General features: G+C 44.2%; 1 protein-coding gene across 1 annotated transcript in view; it reads right to left on the minus strand.

The window, feature by feature from the left end:
* The window catches only part of LOC130109765 (desmoglein-2.1-like), a 75,946-nt gene that overhangs the window by 40,920 nt on the left and 14,493 nt on the right, over positions 1 to 20,533 (minus strand). The window contains exons 2-3 of the mRNA XM_056276747.1: positions 18,723 to 18,778; positions 17,433 to 17,578 (exon numbers count right to left, since the gene is read on the minus strand). Coding sequence (XP_056132722.1) covers positions 17,433 to 17,578; positions 18,723 to 18,778 — 202 coding nt within the window. The remainder of the gene's footprint in view (positions 1 to 17,432; positions 17,579 to 18,722; positions 18,779 to 20,533) is intronic.

Raw genomic sequence — 20,533 nt, forward strand, 5'->3', positions numbered from 1 at the left:
AAGTAAGTAATCTGGTATAGAACATATCAACACCATTACAAAAAAAAACCACAAACAAAACAAACTGCAATTCAAGAACATTATCAGCAGAAGAATGTGTAGCTTCTAAAATTAAGTTAGCAAAACAGATGAACTTGAAAGGTGTAAGCGAAACGGTGAGAAATGACATTAGAATGGGGATTCATTAGTGGAATATATAATGTTGTATTGTTTGGCACGTGCTCTGAATTTTAGGTGTGTTTTTCATGGGCCTTAGACACAAGTAACTACACAACTACACAGTCAATTGCTCTCATTGGTTTTACATATTTAATGGGTTTGGAAAGAGACAGGATCAGCTAGCTGTCATAGTATCAAAAGCAGTCTTGTCCAAAGAACACTAGCCTTTAACACTTTTTTTCTGAGTAAGAACATTTAGGAAGATATCAAGGAGGCGGTCACCTATTTTAAGAAAGTTATTTCCCACATCATAGGTTCCTCAGTCATTATACTGTACAGTCAGATAGATTCAGTAGAGAGATTCTCTGCGAGGATCTTCACGAGTGTTTCAGGAAATTGTGAACTCTCAATTGACCTTGCGTTTTACTTTCTGCCTGTTCATTGACTTCTTCTAGTACTTTAGCTGCTCCCGTTAGGGGGCGCCACAGCGGATCATCCATTTCCATCTCTTCCTGTCCTCTGTCACACCAGCCACCTGCATGTCCTCCCTCACCACATCCATAAACCTCCTCTTTGGCCTTCCTCTTCCCCTCTTCCCTGGCAGCTCCATATTCAGCATCCTTCTCCCATTATACCCAGCATCTCTCCTCCACACATGTCCAAACCATCTCAATCTTGTCTCTCTTACTGTGTCTCCAAACCGTCCAACCTGAGCTGTTCCTCTAATATAATAATTTCCAATTCTGCCCTTCTTTGTCACTCTTAATCTAAAATCTTACCATCTTGAACTTTAGCCCCTCTAGCACCACCTCTTATCTTTTTGTCAGCGCCATGTTGTACAAACCATATAACATAGCTGGTCTCACTACCATCTTGTAAACCTTCCCTTTAACTCTTGCTAGTACCCTTCTGTCACACATCACTCCTGACACTCTTCTCCACCCACTCCACCCTGCCTGCACTCTTCTTCAACTGTCTTCCGCACTCCCCGTTACTTTGGACAGTTGACCCCAAGTATTTAAACTCATCCACCTTTGCCACCTCTACTCTATCCCCAGGCACTCTGGAGGAGGGGGTGGCCTAGCTGTTTTTTCATGTTAGGTCTTAAGTGCCATCCTGTTATTTTTGGTAATTTTATCTCCTTTGCGGTTTTATGATTTTTAATCACTGGTCCTCCCCCTTTTCCCCCGGATCTTAACTTATAGGCCCCCTATTTCAGTTAGTTTTATTTCTGAGTTGTCTGACCTATTGTCGTGCCAAAATATGACAGGGTGCTTATTCTTGGTGATTATAATATTCATGTGTATAGTCCTTCCCATTTCCTGGATCTTATAGACTCTTTTAACCTCGTTCAGTCTGTTAAAGGGGCCACACATTCCAAAGGTAACATTTTTAGATTTTTAGACCTTGTACTCTCATTTGGTTTCTTTCTCATGTGTCTTAATCTGTTGGATATGCTTGTAACTGACTATAAAGCTGTTGTCAAAGTTCCACAACAGCTCTATATTCCTAGTTGCTCTCCTAAAACATGCTCTTGCATTCTCAATGCTGGATCTGCAGTTAAATACTGTGATGCTTCTAATGCATCATTCTTTAATCACTCTATATCCCCTCTCAATCCAGGTGCACTGTTAAAATTCCTTCAATGATCAGTACCTATCCATCCTTGACCAAACTGCACCGTTTAAAACTATGAAGTCAAAATCAAATAACCTCCCTTGGCTGAATGATCACACCCGTGCCCTTAGAAGACTGTAGAAAATCTGAATGACAGAGGAAGGTCAACAAATCCAAATTGGCACATAACATCCTTAAAAAAACAAATGTTAATTTACTAGAAGGCATTTAAGGATGTGAGATCAGCGTACTTAACAGAATTGATGATATCTAAAAGAGCTATATAGGGTAATTGATTCTGTTATTAATGGTCCCTACATTTCTTTTTTTTTTAACCTGATGTTGAGCTGTCCAAAAAAACTTCTCACTCATTTTGTAAATAAGGTGGAGGATATCACATCCCAAATCCAGCCTGGCCATTGCATTCTTTCAATTCACCATGTCAATTCTGCCTCTTTTACCCAGTTTCAACCAATTACAATTTCAGTCTTAGAGAGCACATTCTCCCGTATGAACTCCTCCTCCTGTATCTTAGACATCATTCCCACGAAGCTGCTCAAGGAGGTATTTTCAACGATTAGCCCCGTTATTGTGCAAATTCTTCATAATTCTCTGGCCTCTGGTTCTTTTCCAGACAAGTTTTAAGCATGCTATTGTTCACTCATTGCTGAAGAAACCTAATTTAGATCCCGTGTCCCTAAGTAACTACAGACCAATTTCCAAATTGTCTTTTTTATATCAGGTTCTGGAGAGACTAATTTCATCTCAATTGATTTCTTTTATGAACACTAATAGTGTTTTTAATAGTTTCCAGTCTGGTTTTAGAGCACTTCATAGTACCGAGACAGCTCTAAGTTAAGGTTACTAATGACCTACTGCTGACTGCAGACAGAGGCGACTGCTCAATTTTAGTTCTTTTACACTTAAGTGCTGCCTTTGACACAGTCAATCACAATATCCTCTTACATCGCTTAGAGACTTGGGTTGGCATCAAGGGCTTTGCTATTAGTTTATTACACTCTCACCTCTCCAAAAGAATGTTTTCTGTTGTTCTGGGTAACTCTACTTCCTCAATGGGTCAGTTGAGTTGTAGTGTCCCTCAAGGCTCAGTTCATGGCCCCCTTCTCTTTTCTATATACATGCTGCCCCTTGGCCATGTCATTCAAAATCATGGTGTTTTACAATTTGTATGCTGATGACAGTCAGTTATACATTACACTAAAACCCACAGATCCTAGCAGCCTAGCAAATCTCACAACTTGCCTCTCTGACATAAAATCCTGGATGTCTGAAAATTTGCTTAAATTTAATGGTGATAAGTCTGAAGTCATTTGGTGGCACGGTGGTGCAGTGGTTAACACTGTCACCTCACAACAAGAATGTCGTGGGTTTGAACCCCAGGTGGCACGGTGGTGCAGTGGTTAACACTGTTACCTCACAACAAGAATGTCGTGGGTTTGAACCCCAGGGTTGTCCAACCTTGGGGGTCGTCCTCTGCGTGGAGTTTGCATGTTCTCCCCATGTCTGCGGTGGGTTTTCTCTGGGTTCTCCGGTTTCCCTCACCACCAAAAAGACATGCATCACCGCTGCAAACACGAAAGGGCTCAGAGCCGATCCTTGATGTAATCCCACCTCCACCTTGAAACCCATCTGTCATTCCAACCACATACCTCAACACTGTCACACTTCCCTCATACATATCCTGCACCACTCCTACATACTTCTCTGCAACTCCCGACTTCCTCATACAAATACCACACCTCCTCTCTCGGCACCCTGTCATATGCTTTCTCTAAATCTACAAAGACACAATGTAACTCCTTCTGGCCTTCACTATACTTCTCAATCAACATTCTCAAAGCAAACATCACATCTGTGGTGCTCTTTCATGGCATGAAAGAGTGTTGGATAGAGTGATGAGTATGAAGCTGGAAATTGAAGATGGGATGATGAATGTTAGCACATTTGCCCTGCAAGTTTGGTGTGAGATGGAAGAGACAGTAGAATGTGGTGTCAAGGACAGGAATGTAGGAGGACAGATGGTGGTGGATTTTGTAAAAATGATGGAAATGGCTGTGGTGTATACTATGTAGTTCAAGAAGAGGGAGGAACACAGGGTGATGTACAAGAGTGTAGAAAAGTGCACACAGGCGGACTATATCTTATGTAGAAGGCACGATCTGAAAGGGATTGGAGACTGCAAGGTGGTGACAGGGGAGAACGTAGCTAGGCAATATTGGATGGTGGTGTGTAGGATGGCTTTGGAGACCAAGAAGAGGCGAGTGAAGACACAGCCGAAGATCAAATAGTGGGAGTTGAAGAAGGAAGACTGTTGTGTGGAGTTCAGGCAGGAGGTAAGGCAGGCACTGAGTGGTAGTGAAGAGTTGCCGGATGGCTGGGCAACCACTGCAGAAATAGTGAGGGAGACAGCTAGGAAGGTACTTGGTGTGTCATCAGGACAGAGGAAGGAAGACAAGGACACTTGGTGGTGGAATGAGGAAGTACAGCAAAGTAGGCAGAGGTTGGCAAAGAAGAAGTGGGATAGTCAGAGAAATGAAGAAAGTAGACAGGAGTACAATGAGACAGCGTAAAGTGAAGAGAGAGGTGGCAAAGAAAAAGGAAAAGGCGTATGGTGAGTTGTATGACAGGTTAGACACTAAGGAAGGAGAAAAGGACTTTGGCTAGACAGAGGCAGTGAGATGAGAAGGATGTGCAGCCTGTTACAGCGATGCAAGATACAGACGGAAATGTAATGACAAGCAAGGGGATGTGTAAGAAGGCTAACCTCTCTTTTTTCACATCCTCCCTGGTGAACTTGATGTGGTGTCCACAGAGTTAATGTGGTGGGTGAAATGTGGTACATCCTGAGATTTAATTTTAACCCAGGTGTCGTCCACAAATCTGAACCAATGACTAGGTGGTGTCCCTGGATAGGACATCAGACCCTCTTTTCCACTTCCTGCATACACAAGTAGGCCACTACAGGTGAGACTGGGGAACCCATAGCACACCCATGCCTCTGCCTATAGTACTGCCCCCTGTATGTGAAGTGAAGTATGTGGACTGAAGACACAGCTTCCAGAGCAGACACACTTGGTCAGTATTAAGGGTGGTCCTGTTGCTAAGGGTGGGGTCGTTTTGTAATTTCATATGGACTACCTCCACTGCTTCATCAACAGGAACACACGTGAAGAGAGACGTAACATCATAAGAGACCATTGTTTCATCCCCCTCCATGATGAAGTCCCTCACCTGATCCACAACATCCACAGTGTTCTGCATGTGATGTTCAGTGCTGCCTACCAATGGGTTCAGAAGAGATGCCAGAAACTTAGAGAGGTTACAGGTCACTGAGTTAATCATACTAACAATAGGCCACGATGGCACGTCCTGTTTATGTATCTGAGGTAACCCATACAGACTAGGTGTAGCGCCCCCTGGGTATAATCTGTGGTACAACATCCTGTCAGTAGCACTGTCCTGTTCTAACAGCTTCAGAAAATCTATCACCTTTTTCTTGTGACCACCGCCTGGATCGATTCCATGGGCTCATACGTAGTCATGTAACAAAGTAACGTCATAACGTCCTCATGATGGTCTGTCTGGTTTAATACAACATTTCATCTGCCTTTGGATGCTGAGGATGATGATGTTATTGTCCTTATGTAGCCGGGTGGTAAATCTGTTAAATATGTTAAATGATTTTTCACTTAAATTTAGTATAGTTTAACTGTTAATATATGTAATCGTTACACACAGAAGGGTGGTTCACTTCATGTACACACGACGTTTAGTGGGACACACGTTTCATCGTCCTCCAGCCGACTTCATCAGTCTCACCTGGCTGCAGGCCACAGCAGGACAATGCTGATGACAGAATGTTGTACCGTGGATAATACCCAGGGGAGGCTGCACCTGGTCTGTATGTGTACTGTCAGCAGTCGAGACCAAAGAACTCTATAGACGGGCTCCCTGTTTACAAACATTACTGGGTGCGTGCGCAGCCAGGGGGCACAACCGCTTTGGTAGCTCTCAAAAGATTATGAGATGCATAATCTTTTGAGAGCTACCAAAGCGGTTCAACAAGGAACATGTTCAACATTCCAAAGGAGTCAACATTCCAAAGGGGTCACATGCATGTGACTCCTTTGGAATGTTGAACATTTTCCACCCATCCTTTTGGAGGTTTGTGCAGTTTATTGCACAACAACTGCGCGTCATCGCTGCTGTATCTGAGCTCGGTCTTGGTTAAAATCTCTGCGCTGTAGCTGCTTTCTGCCCCCTAGTTGCGCACGCATCTCTGTGATGACGTTGCACGGAAACCTTCCTACATGCTCTTTAAGAGACCTTGGTCTCGCTGATGACGTCATCTCAATGAGGTAGTCTCGCGATGTCTGCGCACAGTTATGAGGTTTGTGTGACGTCACTTGATATGTACAACTTGAAACTGTTCACCCGTGTGCTGGTAGGTGCAGGTGAAAGTGTGTGGACAGTTGTGTGCATGTGGTTGACATTTATCCATCTTGCAGCCATCGCCAAAAATATGCCATTGTCAATAGCATACGCCAACAAACAGGAAACTGGTATGACCGCTGCAGTAGAAACCGGAAGTCAGTGGACTACAGTTACTATGCACAGAGTGGATTATATGTTTGAAACAATACAACAGACTCCAACATGTTTGATGCATGTTTTGTTTATGTAAAACTTAGTTATAGTCGTTGTATTGTGATCCTAGTTTTCCTCTGCCTCTAGTTATTAAGCGAAGTTGAACTGAATGTCGTCTTCAACGAGGTGATTGGTTGGGGGAGGAGTTATCTGTCTGTCGGCTCATGCAGGACGCATGAGGGAGACAGAACAGTAAAACAACAGCTCCCGGGCAGACTGATGTACAGCGGACCAGACCAGGCAGACTGATGCACATCGGACCAGACCAGGCAGACTGTTCTACAGGGGACCAGACCAGGCAGGCTGTTCTACAGCGGACCAGACATGGCAGACTGGTCTACATCGGACCAGACCAGGCAGACTGTTCTACAGCGGACCAGACCAGGCAGACTGATCTACAACGGACCAGACCAGGCAGGCTGTTCTACAGCGGACCAGACCAGCTCCACTGCTACATCGTCACGGCGAAGAGCAAGCTAACGACAGTACAGCAGTCTACGGACAGGTCCACAGTTTATCATGGAAGAAAGCAAAACAACGTCTCTCCATTCCTTTGTTACCAGATGTGAAGTATCTTTGTCCTCTAAGTGCTCTCATAGCTCCTCTAGTGGCACAGCTGCAGTTAAAGCTAGAGCTGAAGCTGAGGCAGCTAAAGCTAAAATACGGTTCGCTGAAAAAGAGATGGAGATGAAAATGGCAAAAGCACGTTTAGACGTAGAAAAGGCGTGCTTAGATGCACGTTTGAATGTACTGGACGTTGAAAGGTCAGCTGCAATAGTCAAAGCTTGAACCTTTTGCAGCAGCACTTGTAAATGATAGTTTACAAGTGCTCCTTACAGCAGCACTTGTAAACTATCATTTACAGTCGAGTCGAGTTGTAAGTCCCACAGCGAGCTTAGAAGTCAGTCTTTCAACGCCTCACGTGTTCGCAGTGCAGCGAATTCGGGGGGCAGCCCGGGAACCGCCACAGCCGGGACGCGAACCCGTATCTCCTGCACCGCAAACGACAACGTTAACCAGTCGACTAAAGGGTCCGACTCGTCAGCCAACGGCCAACGTATCTACTTATCCATGCACGTTACAGTATGTTCAAGAACAAGCTAAAGCACAGGCTAAGCATTTAACACCAGTGCTACAGCATTAGGGACCCTGTATCTTTAGAAAACACTTTGCAAAGTGGGCTGTCTATGCACAACATTGCCAAAGTGGATGTCTCTCGTCAGCCCACATCTAGCGTTAAGAGAGAAGTAACTGACAACGGTGATAACACAGCTAAGTCAGTCCCCAGCAGACCTCATTCACCTAAAGGAGAAGTGACGCATAACACCTAGCTGCAGTCGGCAACCAGATGGTTGCAATTACCCACCTCCTCATACTCAGTTGTATGTAGGACCACAACCCTCAGCTGCCCTATCCCATGCTTCCCAACATGCTGACATACCTGCACAGCCTTCCCAGGCTTACCAGCAACAGCGGCGAGCGTCAGAACATGTCAGACTTCGTCAAAATTCATGGCTCGATGTGAAATTGTTGCTACTGGTCTGGAGCATTGAAGGCATCCTTCCTAGATGCTACCAGGGGCCTCAGCCTGACAGCAAATGAAGAGATGGATCTCTTAGTTAGGTGGTTTGGCTCAAGGGTCAGCAGCACAAGTGAAACGCATGAGAGCTGTGCATGTAAACAGGCAAAGGCGTCCGGATGATGTGGGAACATCTCAACAAATGTTATGGAGCGCCTGAGATCACTGAGAGCGTTGGAAGAGTTGACCGCTTCCCAAATATCTCTAAAAAAGACTACAAGAAGCTCAGACAGCTCGGAGACTTATTAATGGAACGCCAAGCAGCACAACCAGAGGGCGCCCTTTCAGAACTAGCACACTAAGACAATGCTCGAGGTATAAGTAGCATTGTGCAAAAGTGAACATTTAGCTTACAAGAAAAATGGATGACGTCGGGTTGCACATATAACGTTCAAAATAAGGTTTCTTCCCCTCCATTTTCGGTCCTTGTTGACTTTATCTGTCAGCAAGCAAAGATGCTCGGTGAGCCAAGTGTCTTCTTTATGCTACATTGCGGTGAGAGAAATGTAATTGAAGTTTAGTGAACAGTGATGTGTGCGGGTGTCTGACCGAGACCCATCCCGGGAACTGTTTATGTGGACTGTGGAGACAAACTGACTACTCGTCAGTCCCATATGTGGACCCAGCGACGTTACGGAGCGAGCTAGCCAGTCGGTGTTCGTTGCTAGCACAGCAAGACGGGCGAATGGACTGGATGCGGTAAGGGGCTCTCACCACAGTGAGTCGGGCCGTCTTCTAGTTTAGCGAAGTAACGTTATCAGTTACAGTGTAGTATTGTGTTCATGCGACCACCGAGGAACGCAGAAGGAGTCGTCTGTTGCCGTGTTGTGCTGCCGAGGCGAGCGCACGGTTCGACCGTGAGACGGTGCTAACGACTAACTAGCCAGTTAGCTAGGATGGCTGCCTGCCTGACGTTCGCTGCTGCACTGAGACGAAGAGGAGCATTCATTGTGAGTACAAGCTGGATGTGCGGGCTTCCAAGGGGAGCAAAGAGGGCTGTTTAGGGTCCCAACGTACCCGATAAAGAAACAGGCCTGCAACTGGGGGTTGACTTTCTTTTATTTTATTGCCGGCTTAGTTATAGGGTTATTGAGCTGTATGCTAATGTGTTAGTCTGATTAATTTGTGTATATCTGAATGCAGATGCTTGTTAGCCATTGAGGCTTATCACTTTCATTCATTCTAATAATTATTACTCATAATACATTTGTATATATAATTCTATGTACCTGTGTGAGTGTGGATTATTCATGTGTGTTTATTCCTGTGGTGTCTAGGCTATGGTAAGTGACATGTTGAGACAACCTTAAAGGACTAGTCCACCGTTTTAATATAAGTTACTCGGTGACACATTGAGGTGTCTAGACCATGTTAGATTGCCTTAAAGGGGTCATATGCCATATTTGAACGCCTTAAAGGGGTAGTCAACCTTTTTAGTTGGAGTTACCAGATGACACTGTGAGACATTTAGAGCCTTTAGAACATACTTAAACACCTAAAAAGCGAAGTTACCATACTTCAATAGTTTATTGGATACCGAGTTGTATAGAGAACTCAGGAGCGTTGTCCTTGACAGTTAAAAGGGATAGATAGCGCTACATAAATGGAGGCACCGCTGGGATCTTTTTATGTGTTTAGCTGTATGTAAGACCAGTACATTTAAGTCCAATTCATTAAATTAGTCATTGGTCAGTTACCTGAGCCAAGAAATTAGAATTGAGTCTTTATTAGTAAGTTTACATAGAGATACAAGACAACAAACAAACATAGGCCAAACTCTTATCTAATAGTGCAATATAATATATCTAAGGCCTATAATTTAACCACAGGGTTACATTTACCCGTTGGTAGACAGTAATGAACATCACATTCAGAACACTATGGATGTTGTGGATCAGGTGAGGGACATCATTATGGAGGGGGATGAAACAATGGTCTCTTATGATGTTACGTCTCTCTTCACGTGTGTTCCTGTTGATGAAGCAGTAGAGGTAGTCCATATGAAATTACAAAACGACCCCACCCTTAGCAATAGGACCACCCTTAACACTGACCAAGTATGTCTGCTCCTGAAGCTGTGTCTTCAGTACACCTACTTCACATACATAGAGGAAGTGGAAAAGAGGCTCTGATGTCCTATCCAGGGACACCACCAAGCCATTGGTTCAGATTTGTGGATGACACCTGGGTTAAAATTAAATCTCAGGATGTAGCACATTTCACTGACCACATTAACTCTGTGGACACCACATCAAGTTCACAAGGAAGGATGTCTGTGAATGTTCTCAATGGTAAACATCGGATCGCAAAGAGCCAAGCATATCAACAGCTCTGACAACGACTCCTAGAGGATAAGTTCTGAGTCTCATCACCAGCCAGTCAGACTAGCTTGGTCTAGTCAGAAAGGCACGAACTGAGGAAGCCTCTTGGATGAGAGGTGAAACGTCTTCACGGATATATACCAAGTCCAGTTGCACTTGATTCAACTCCTTTGGATCACCAGGGAGGATGTGGAACATGACAGGTTAGCCTTCTTACACTGTGACATTACAGTTGGTGAAGGGGGAAATGTGATGGTTGATGTTTAGTGTAAACCAACACATATTGATCAGTACTTAAGGTCTTACTCTCATCATCTACTGGAGCACAAACTAGGAGTCATCAGGATGTTGTACCACCGAGCTGACAATGTCCCCACTGACACCACGGACGGGGAAGGGGAGCAATCCCACATTAAACAGGTGTTTATCCTAGCTGGGTGTCTGTCAAAGGCAGGAAGACACCAATCAGTGCAGCAGCCAATCAAAGAGAGGAGAAGGACAACAGCTGTCTAAGTGTAAACGAGTGGTGATTCTGTATGTGGTGGGAGTGTCGGAACAGTTGAGATGTGTATTTTCTAAACACTGCATCTCAGTTACTTTCAAACCCCAAAACACACTGTTCCAGAAGTTGGTCCACCTCAAAGATCAGGTCCCCCGGCACAAACAGAGCAATATAGTGTACCCTGTTAGGTGCCAGGAGGATTGCCATGACTTGTACATCGGGGAAACCAAACAGATGCTGGCCAAGAGGATGACACAACACAGGAGAGCTAACACATCAGGCCAGGACTCCACAGTCTACACCATCTACAGACCAGGACTCCACAGTCTACACCATCTACAGACCAGGACTCCACAGTCTACACCAGCGGTCGGGAACCTATGGCTCGCGAGCCATATATGGCTCTTCCGGTGACGGCATATGGCTCCCAGACAATTTTGGGTTGAAAAATTTTTTTTTCAAAAAAACCAGTTTGGAACTGATTTTAAAATACTTGTGATATTTCTTAATAATACTTGTAATTTTAAAGTAAACAGAAATTAGTTTTGAAGATAAATTTCACGGGTCACGGGTCACCCGTGGGTCGGGTCGGGAACCAATGGCTCGCGAGCATGTCCGGGTCATTGTAAAGGTGAAGAAATCAATTTTATCAGATAGCCAACTAGTTTATCCGCTTCAACCCTTGTAACGGAAAAGATGGCGAAAAGAAAAAAAAGACGAGGATTACCGTGCATTCCAGGCTGCGTGGACAGAGGAATTTGCATTTGTGGAGAGAGCAGGATCTGTGGTATGTCTAATATGCAATGATAAAATTGCATCGATGAAACGGTCAAATATAAAGCGGCACTTCGATACGCACCATGCTTCATTTGCATGGAAATCTCCAGCGGGGGGGACAGCAGGAAAAGGGCATGCGAGGAGCTACAGCGGAGAGTGCAGACGAGTCAGCAGCAACTACGTGTGTGGACCAAGCAAGGTGACGGGAATTCCGCTAGCTTTGCGGCTGCTTTGGCAATAGTAAGGAATGGAAAGTCATTCACAGATGGCGAGTATGCCAAAACATTCATGCTTGATGTGGCCAATGAACTGTTTGATGACTTCCCAAATAAAGACAAGATAATCAAACGAATAAAAGACATGCCCCTGTCAGCAAGAACTGTGCACGATCGTAGCATCATGATGGCAAATCAAGTCGAGGAAACACAAATTAAGGACATAAACGCCGGGACATACTTTTCTCTCGCGTTAGATGAGTCAACAAACGTTAGCCATCTATCTCAGTGCAGTATCATTGCCAGGTATGCTGCAGGTGACACACTGCGTGAGGAAAGCTTGGCTGTTTTGCCAATGAAAGGGACAACAAGAGGAGAGGATTTATTCACGTCTTTCATGGAGTTTGCTAAAGAAAAAAAAACTACCGATGGATAAACTTATTTCTGTCTGTACTGATGGTGCACCCTGTATGTTGGGGAAGAACAAAGGATTTGTAGCGCTTCTCTGTGAACATGAAAAGAGCGCCATCCTAAGTTTTCATTGCATCCTGCACCAGGAGGCGCTTTGCGCTCAGACGTGTGGCCAGGAGCTTGGCGAGGTGATGTCTCTGGTCATTCGAGTGGTCAACTTTATTGTTGCCCGAGCTTTAAATGATCGCCAGTTTAAAGCTCTGTTAGAAGAAGTTGGGAATCATTATCCCGGTCTGCTTTTACACAGCAACGTGCGTTGGTTGTCAAGGGGGAAGGTGCTCAGCCGTTTTGCAGCTTGTCTGAGTGAAATCCGGACTTTTCTTGAAATGAAAGGCGTCAAGCATCCTGAGCCAGACAACACTGACTGGCTCCTGCAGTTTCACTATCTCGTGGACATAACTGGCCATCTGAACCAGCTCAATGTGAAAATGCAAGGTATTGGAAATACAATCTCATCCCTTCAACAAGCAGTGTTTGTATTTGAAAGCAAGCTGGAAGTCTTTCTCAGGGACATTGAAACAGGTCGTCTTCTGCACTTTGAAAGACTGCAACAATTTAGAGATGCATGCTTAGCAAGTGACTCCACTCAACATCTGGATCTCCAGCAGCTAGCTGGCTTTACGTCCAATCTCCTGCAGTCATTCAAAGCACGTTTTGGAGAATTTCGTGCGCGCACTGGTCTTTTCAAGTTCATCACTCATCCACATGAGTGTGCAGTGGACAAAATCGACCTGACATGCATCCCCGGGGTCTCTATCGGAGACTTTGAGCTGGAAGTTGCTGACCTGAAGGCATCAGACATGTGGATGAGTAAGTTCAAGTCACTTAATGGAGAGTTGGAAAGTCTTGCGCGACAGCAAGCAGAGCTGGCGAGGGAACACAAGTGGACAGAAATTAAAAATCTTCAACCTGAAGACCAGCTGATTCTTAAAACTTGGAACGAGCTTCCTGTGACATACCACACAATGCAGCGTGTGAGTATTGCCGTATTGACCATGTTTGGCTCTACATATGCATGTGAGCAGTCATTCTCGCATATGAGGAACATTAAGACCAACCTACGCTCACGTTTAACTGATGGAAGCCTCAACGCCTGCATGAAGCTCAACCTCACCACGTATGAACCAGACTACAAGGCCATCAGCAAAACCATGCAGCACCAGAAGTCGCATTAAAAGTAAGACATATTTAATTTATTATACGTTAAAAATACTATATGGCTCTCAATGAAATATATTTAGAAATATTTGGCTTTTATGGCTCTCCCAGTCAAAAAGGTTCCTGACCCCTGGTCTACACCATCTACTGGCCAGTGGCCACTCTTACAAGGATGAGGATGTGAGCATCCTTGATAGGGAGGAACGCTGGTTTGAACAAGGAGTCAAAGAGGCCATCTATGTGAAGAGGGAATGACCATCCCTGAACCGGGCGGGGGGGGGGGGGTGGCTAAGAGTACATCTGTCATCATCTTACAATACTGTGATTGCAGCTATTCCCCAATCCTCTGTGAATAGTACCCATGGTTATTGGTAATCTGGTTAATCCATCCATCCATTATCCAAACCTCTTGTCCTGCTCAGGGTTGCGGAGCTGCTGGAGTCTATCTCAACAGTTATTAGGCGGCAGGCGGGTAGACAGCTTGGACAGGCTGCAAGGCCATCACGGGGCCCACACACACACACACACACACACACACACACACACACACACACACACACACACACACACACACACACACACATTCATACCTAGGGACAATTTAGTAGGGCCAATTCACCTGACCTACATGTGTTTGGACTGTGGGAGGAAACTGGAGCCCCCGGAGGAAACCCACACAGACACGGGGAGAACATGCAAACTCCACACTGAGGATGACCCGGGATGACCCCCAAGGTTGGACTACCCCGGGGCTTGAACCCAGGACCTTCTTGCTGTGAGGCGACCGCGCTAACCAATGTGCCACCATGCCGCCCAACTCTAGTTAATGGTCACGCTAATTTGCATATGAAACCAATCGTTGGTTTGGGTCATTGTGCCACTGTATTGTTTATAAGGGTGGGATACCTGCAGTCAGCTGAGACTGAAGAGGTCACATAGTGGAGTGATGAAACGTGTCTCCCACTGAACGTTGTGTTCAGATGAACTGATTCAACTTTCTGTGATTTTCCTACCTGGATTATTGAGCATAAAGACATTATAACTGCTCCTTTTAAATGGAAAGCACACAAGAAGGTTTGATGCAATCAAAAACTATACGTGAATATAACTAGACTATACAATTATAACTACACTATTTGTGAGTATAACTAGAATATATGAGAGTATAACTAGACTGTGTGAGTATAACTAGACTATGTGAGTATAACTACACTATATGTGAGTATAAGTAGACTATATGTGATAATAACTAGAACATGTGAGTATATATAGACTGTGTAAGTATAACCAGACTACATGTGAGTATAACTAGACTGTGTGAGTATAACTAGACTATATGTGAGTATAAAAATAGACTATATGAGTATTACTAGACAATGTGTGAGTATACCTAGACGATATGTAAGTACAACTAGACTATGTGAGTATAACTACACTATATGTGAGTATAACTAGACCATATCCAAATGAGTTGAATCAAGTGCAACTGGACTTGGTATATATCCTTGAAGACGTTTCACCTCTCATCCAAGAGGCTTCCTCAGTTTGTGCCTTTCTGACTAGACCAAGCTAGTCTGACTGGCTGGTGATGAGACTCAGCATTTATCTTCTTTGGAGTCGTTATCAGAGCCATAGATGTCCATGGCTCTTTGTGTTCCGATGTTAAGCAGCGACGGTCGTTGGGGGTGTTAGTTTCGACTTAATTGTTCAGTGGTCATGAGAGTCGTTGGAGCCGTTAGTGACCGACTGTTGTTCTTGGAGGCTAGGCTTCTTGAGTCTCCTGGGTAGAGATGAAAGGACTGCATTGTAAGTGGGAGATAGGTGGTGTCGCAGACCTCCTCCTCTGTTGAGGGATGGTTTTTCCAGTTTCGCATAGATGGCTTCCTTCACCCCTCTTTCAAACCATCTATCTTCCCTGTCCAAAATGTGTACGTTGCTGTCCTCGAAGGAGTGTGTCTTCTCCTTTAGGTGTAGACAGACTGCTGAGTCTTGTCCTGTGGAGTTTGGCCTTCTGTGTTGGGCCATCCGTTTGTGTAGTGTTGTTTGGTTTCTCCTATGTATAGGTCAGTGCAATCCTCATTGCATTGTACAGCATACGCCAGATTGCTTTTTTGGGTGTGTGGTACACGGTCTTTGGGATGAGCCAGTCTTTGTCGGAGTGTGTTACTGGATTTGAAGTATACCGGGACGCGGTGTTTGTTGAAAATTCTCCTGAGTTTCTCGGAGACCCAAGAGAAACTATATGTGAGTATAACTAGACTATATGTGAATATAACTAGACTATATGTGAGTATAGCTACACTATATGTGAGTATAACTGGACTATATATGAATATAACGAGACTATATGTGAGTATAAGTAGACTATATGTGAGTATAACTAGACTATATGTGAGTATAACTAGACTATATATGAATATAACTAGACTATATGTGAGTATAACTAGACTCTATGTGAGTATAACTAGACTATATATGAATATAACTAGACTATATATGAATATAACTAGACTATATGTGAGTATAACTGGACTCTGTGAGTATAACTAGCCCCTATGTGAGTATAACTAGACTCTATGTTAGTATAACTAGACTCTATGTGAGTATAACTAGACTCTATGTGAGTATAACTAGACTATGTCTGAGTATAAATAGACTATATGTGAGTATAACTAGACCCTATGTGAGTATAACTAGACTCTATGTTAGTATAACTAGACTCTATGTGAGTATAACTAGACTATATATGAGGATAACTAGACTATATGTGAGTATAACTAGACTCTATGTGAGTATAACTAGACTATATATGAATATAACTAGACTATATATGAATATAACTAGACTATATGTGAGTATAACTTGACTATATATGAATATAACTAGACTCTATGTTAGTATAACTAGACTATATGTGAATATAACTAGACTATATGTGAGTATAACTAGACCCTATGTGAGTATAATTAGACTCTATGTTAGTATAACTAGACTCTATGTGAATATAACTAGACTATATTTGAATATAACTAGACTCTATGTTAGGATAACTAGACTCTATGTGAGTATAACTAGACTATATGTGAGTATAACTAGACTATATCTGAGTATAAATAGACTATATGTGAGTATAACTAGACTATATGTGAGTATAACTAGACTCTATGTGAGTATAACTATACTATATGTGAGTATAACTAGACCCTATGTGAGTATAACTAGACTCCATGTGAGTATAACTAGACTCTATGTGAGTATAACTAGACTATATGTGAGTATAACTAGACCCTGTGTGAGTATAACTAGACTCTATGTGAGTATAACTAGACTATATATGAGTATAACTAGACTATATGTGAGTATAACTAGACTCTATGTGAGCATAACTAGACCCTATGTGAGTATAACTAGACTCTATGTTAGTATAACTAGACTCTATGTGAGTATAAATAGACTATATGTGAGTATAACTAGACTATATCTGAGTATAAATAGACTATATGTGAGTATAACTAGATGATATGTGAGTATAACTACACTACATGTGAGTATAAGTAGCACACAGATGCCGCCTGTAAAAAGTGCTACTGGTAAACACGGTGAAGGGGGGAGGCATCAGAGGAGGGCGGGGTGGTCATAGTAAGGGATAAACAGAATCAAAATGGATGCTGAGCACTGCTCTTAGTGACAGCAGCATCTCCAGAGGTACGTGGTGAACTGATGTAAATAAAAGTAGGTATTTCAAAAGAAATGAACAGAAATTAGTGTATCTACTTTCAACCAAAACATTTTTTTGAGGTTTATCATCTTCTAAATGCTTACTTAATAGCGAACTGTAACCTACTAGAATCCATACATAATCTTTACTGACCCTGGTTTTACATAACAGTCATGGACTGAAGAGCCAATAGCCATGTTATATGGAAGCAAAGACAAGATGAAATGTGGTTCGAAGGGGCTCTTACTTTGGCAATGTAGCTTCTTGACGTGTAATCATAGTTTTCTTTCAGCTTGTTTGCTGGGATGATCCAGTCCCTCCTCTGGCGTCTGAGCGGTCTCTGTGTGCTGCACAGCTGCTGAGTCTGCGGGAGGAGATATAATCCATTAGGGACTTATTGTTTAACAGATATGGACACATTTTCCGGAAATGGAGAGGCATCATATACAGCGCGTTCCTTCTCAGTTATATTTCTAACATTGCTGGACATGAATATTCTTAAATTAGGCCAGAGGTTTAAAACTGCAGTCTATGGAATACGTGACACATCTCTATACAGATGTGGAGGGCGGCCTTACGCGTCTTATGTTGATGCTTTGGTAAAAGGCTTGCTATAGGACACGGTGTGTGAGGATGATATAGGGCACCGTGTGTGAGGGGGACATAGGGCACCCTTTTTGAGGGTGATACAGGGCAGGGTGTGTGTGAGGATGATATAGGGCACCGTGTGAGGATGATATAGGGCACCGTGTGTCAGGGTGATATAAGGCACCGTGTGAGGATGATATAGGGCACCGTGTGTGAGAGGGATATAGGGCACTGTGTGTGAGGATTCTATAAGGCACCATGTGTGAGGATGATATAGGGCACCGTGTGTGAGGATCATATAGGGAACTGTGTGTGAGGATGATATAGGGCACCGTGTGTGAGGATGATATAGGGAACTGTGTGTGAGGATGATATAGGGCACCGTGTGTGAGGGTGATATAGGTCACCGTGTGTGAGGATGATATAGGGCACCGTGTGTGAGGGTGATATAGGTCACCGTGTGTGAGGATCATATAGGGAGCTGTGTGTGAGGATGATATAGGGCACCGTGTGTGAGGATGCTATAAGGCACCATGTGTGAGGGTGATATAGGGCACCGTGTGTGAGGATGATATAGGGAACTGTGTGTGAGGATGATATAGGGCACCATGTATGAGGATGATATAGGGCACCGTGTGTGAGGGTGATATAGGGCACCGTGTGTGAGGGGGATATAGGGCACCGTGTGTGAGGATTCTATAAGGCACCGTGTGTGAGGATGATATAGAGCACCGTGTGTGAGGATGATATAGAGCACCGTGTGTGAGGATGATATAGGGCGCCATGTGTGAGGATGATATAGAGCACCGTGTGTGAGGATGATATAGAGCACCGTGTGTGAGGATGATATAGAGCACCGTGTGTGAGGATGATATAGAGCACCGTGTGTGAGGATGATATAGAGCACCGTGTGTGAGGATGATATAGGGCGCCATGTGTGAGGATGTACTCGCAATAGTGTGGTACTCGAGGACAGATGTGTCAACCTCCAGAAAACTGTTTGCCCTGTAACGTAGAGACAATGAAAGGAAATGGTTACAGTACAGGCAGATGCTGGAACACAGAGGCTAAGAAGAACAACTAAACCTTCAAAGACACAAACACCGATCAGCCAAAACATTAAAACCACGTGAGGCCGCTGCCATGAAGGGTGCACCAGGTCTGCAACCATGTTTAGGTGGGTGTTGTGTCAACGTAACTGTTATGGCTCGCTCACCCCGCGCCGTGGCCCACCCACCCCGCGCCGGCAGCCAATCAGCTCGTCAGGGCCGGGCTTAGTCATCAGGGCTGGCCTTAAGTTTGGTGGCCTCCCACGTGCCCGTTGTCAGTTCGTGTTGTAACCTCCCCGCAGTAGCGACACTCTCCTCCAATGGTCCTTTTCTCTACGAACTCATCCCAGCCCTTGGTTCATGTTTTTCCCTTGCAACGTTTCCCCGTGGAAGTATCCTGCCGTGTTCCCGTTTGGATTACCCGCGAGTTTTTCCCCTTGGACTTTCCGTTTTTTCCTTGTCGCTCATTGCCTTCCTATGTTTAACTATTTGTATGCGTAAGGAATAAAGTACGCCAGTTTTCGGCTAACCCCATCTCTGTCTGGTGTCGTGCGCTTGGGGTCTTCCACAAACCCTAACAGTAACATCCACATGAATGCCAGGACCCAAGGTTTCCCAGCAGACCATTTCTCAGAGTATCACACTGCCTCCGCCATAGAGTAACCTGGTACCATCTCTTCCCCAGGTAAACTACTCACACACATACAGGCGTAACTTATGGGGGGGTCAAGGGGGGCCATGTCCCTTTCAATATTTATAAGAGGTGAATTTGTCTCCACCAAAAAATATATCATGAAAGATAATGTTAACTCCCTCGCCAAAAAAGGTAAAATAACAACACAGACAGTCGAACTACTTAAAACGTCATTCATACTTGATTTCCAACGATTTCATACACCCCTATGCTGGACCATACCATTGTAACCGGTTATTTTCTTGCCCGGTGCGGGATTCGATACGAGGTGTACTGCACCACAAGGTGACATCACTAACCGCTCGGCTATCATTAGCTAGGGACTAACGTGTCTTATTAGTAGTTTACACCATTTTATCCTTGCCACTGGGATTGCTGACCTCGTTGCTGTCTTGCAGTTGCTCCTGACAACCAGGAGACCGGAGCATGAATGATCGTGTAAGCAAGTGTAAGTAACGTAGCTAGCCAGCTTGCTTGTGTAACCCTGTTGAAATTTATTCATTATTATAAGATTTCATTTTGAATAAATAATTTCGTAGTGTGGTGACCCACATCTATATAACTAGAGACATTCACCTAAGAGGACAGTGTACCGTTAAGGGAAGAGGTGAGGGGTCAGATAATGCACTTCCGCTTCCGGTACACAGTTCAGTGTCGTTGTCGAACGTATGAAATGCAAAGTTGGAGCTAGTAAACTACCTCGACTACGTCTACTCTCACGTCTCCTGTCTCGTTGTTTTCTAACTCCACAATGGTGACCCCGACGTGATCGAACTACTAATACGAGTATGTCTGACAACGACGACGCCGGTGCTAACAACATGGCTATTGCTAACGCTAGCATTTACACCGCTACTGTGAAGCTACCCGACTTTTGGCAGCATAATCCACGGCCGTGGTTTCAACATGTGGAAGCCCAGTTCCAGCTGAGAGGGATAACGCAGGATGCAACGCAGTACTTCCACGTAGTGGCGGCGTTAGACGCATCGACAACGGCGCGAGCAATGACACTGTTGG

The sequence above is a fragment of the Lampris incognitus genome, chromosome 3 (genome assembly GCF_029633865.1).
Source record: "Lampris incognitus isolate fLamInc1 chromosome 3, fLamInc1.hap2, whole genome shotgun sequence".
NCBI classification, from domain to species: Eukaryota; Metazoa; Chordata; class Actinopteri; order Lampriformes; family Lampridae; genus Lampris; species Lampris incognitus.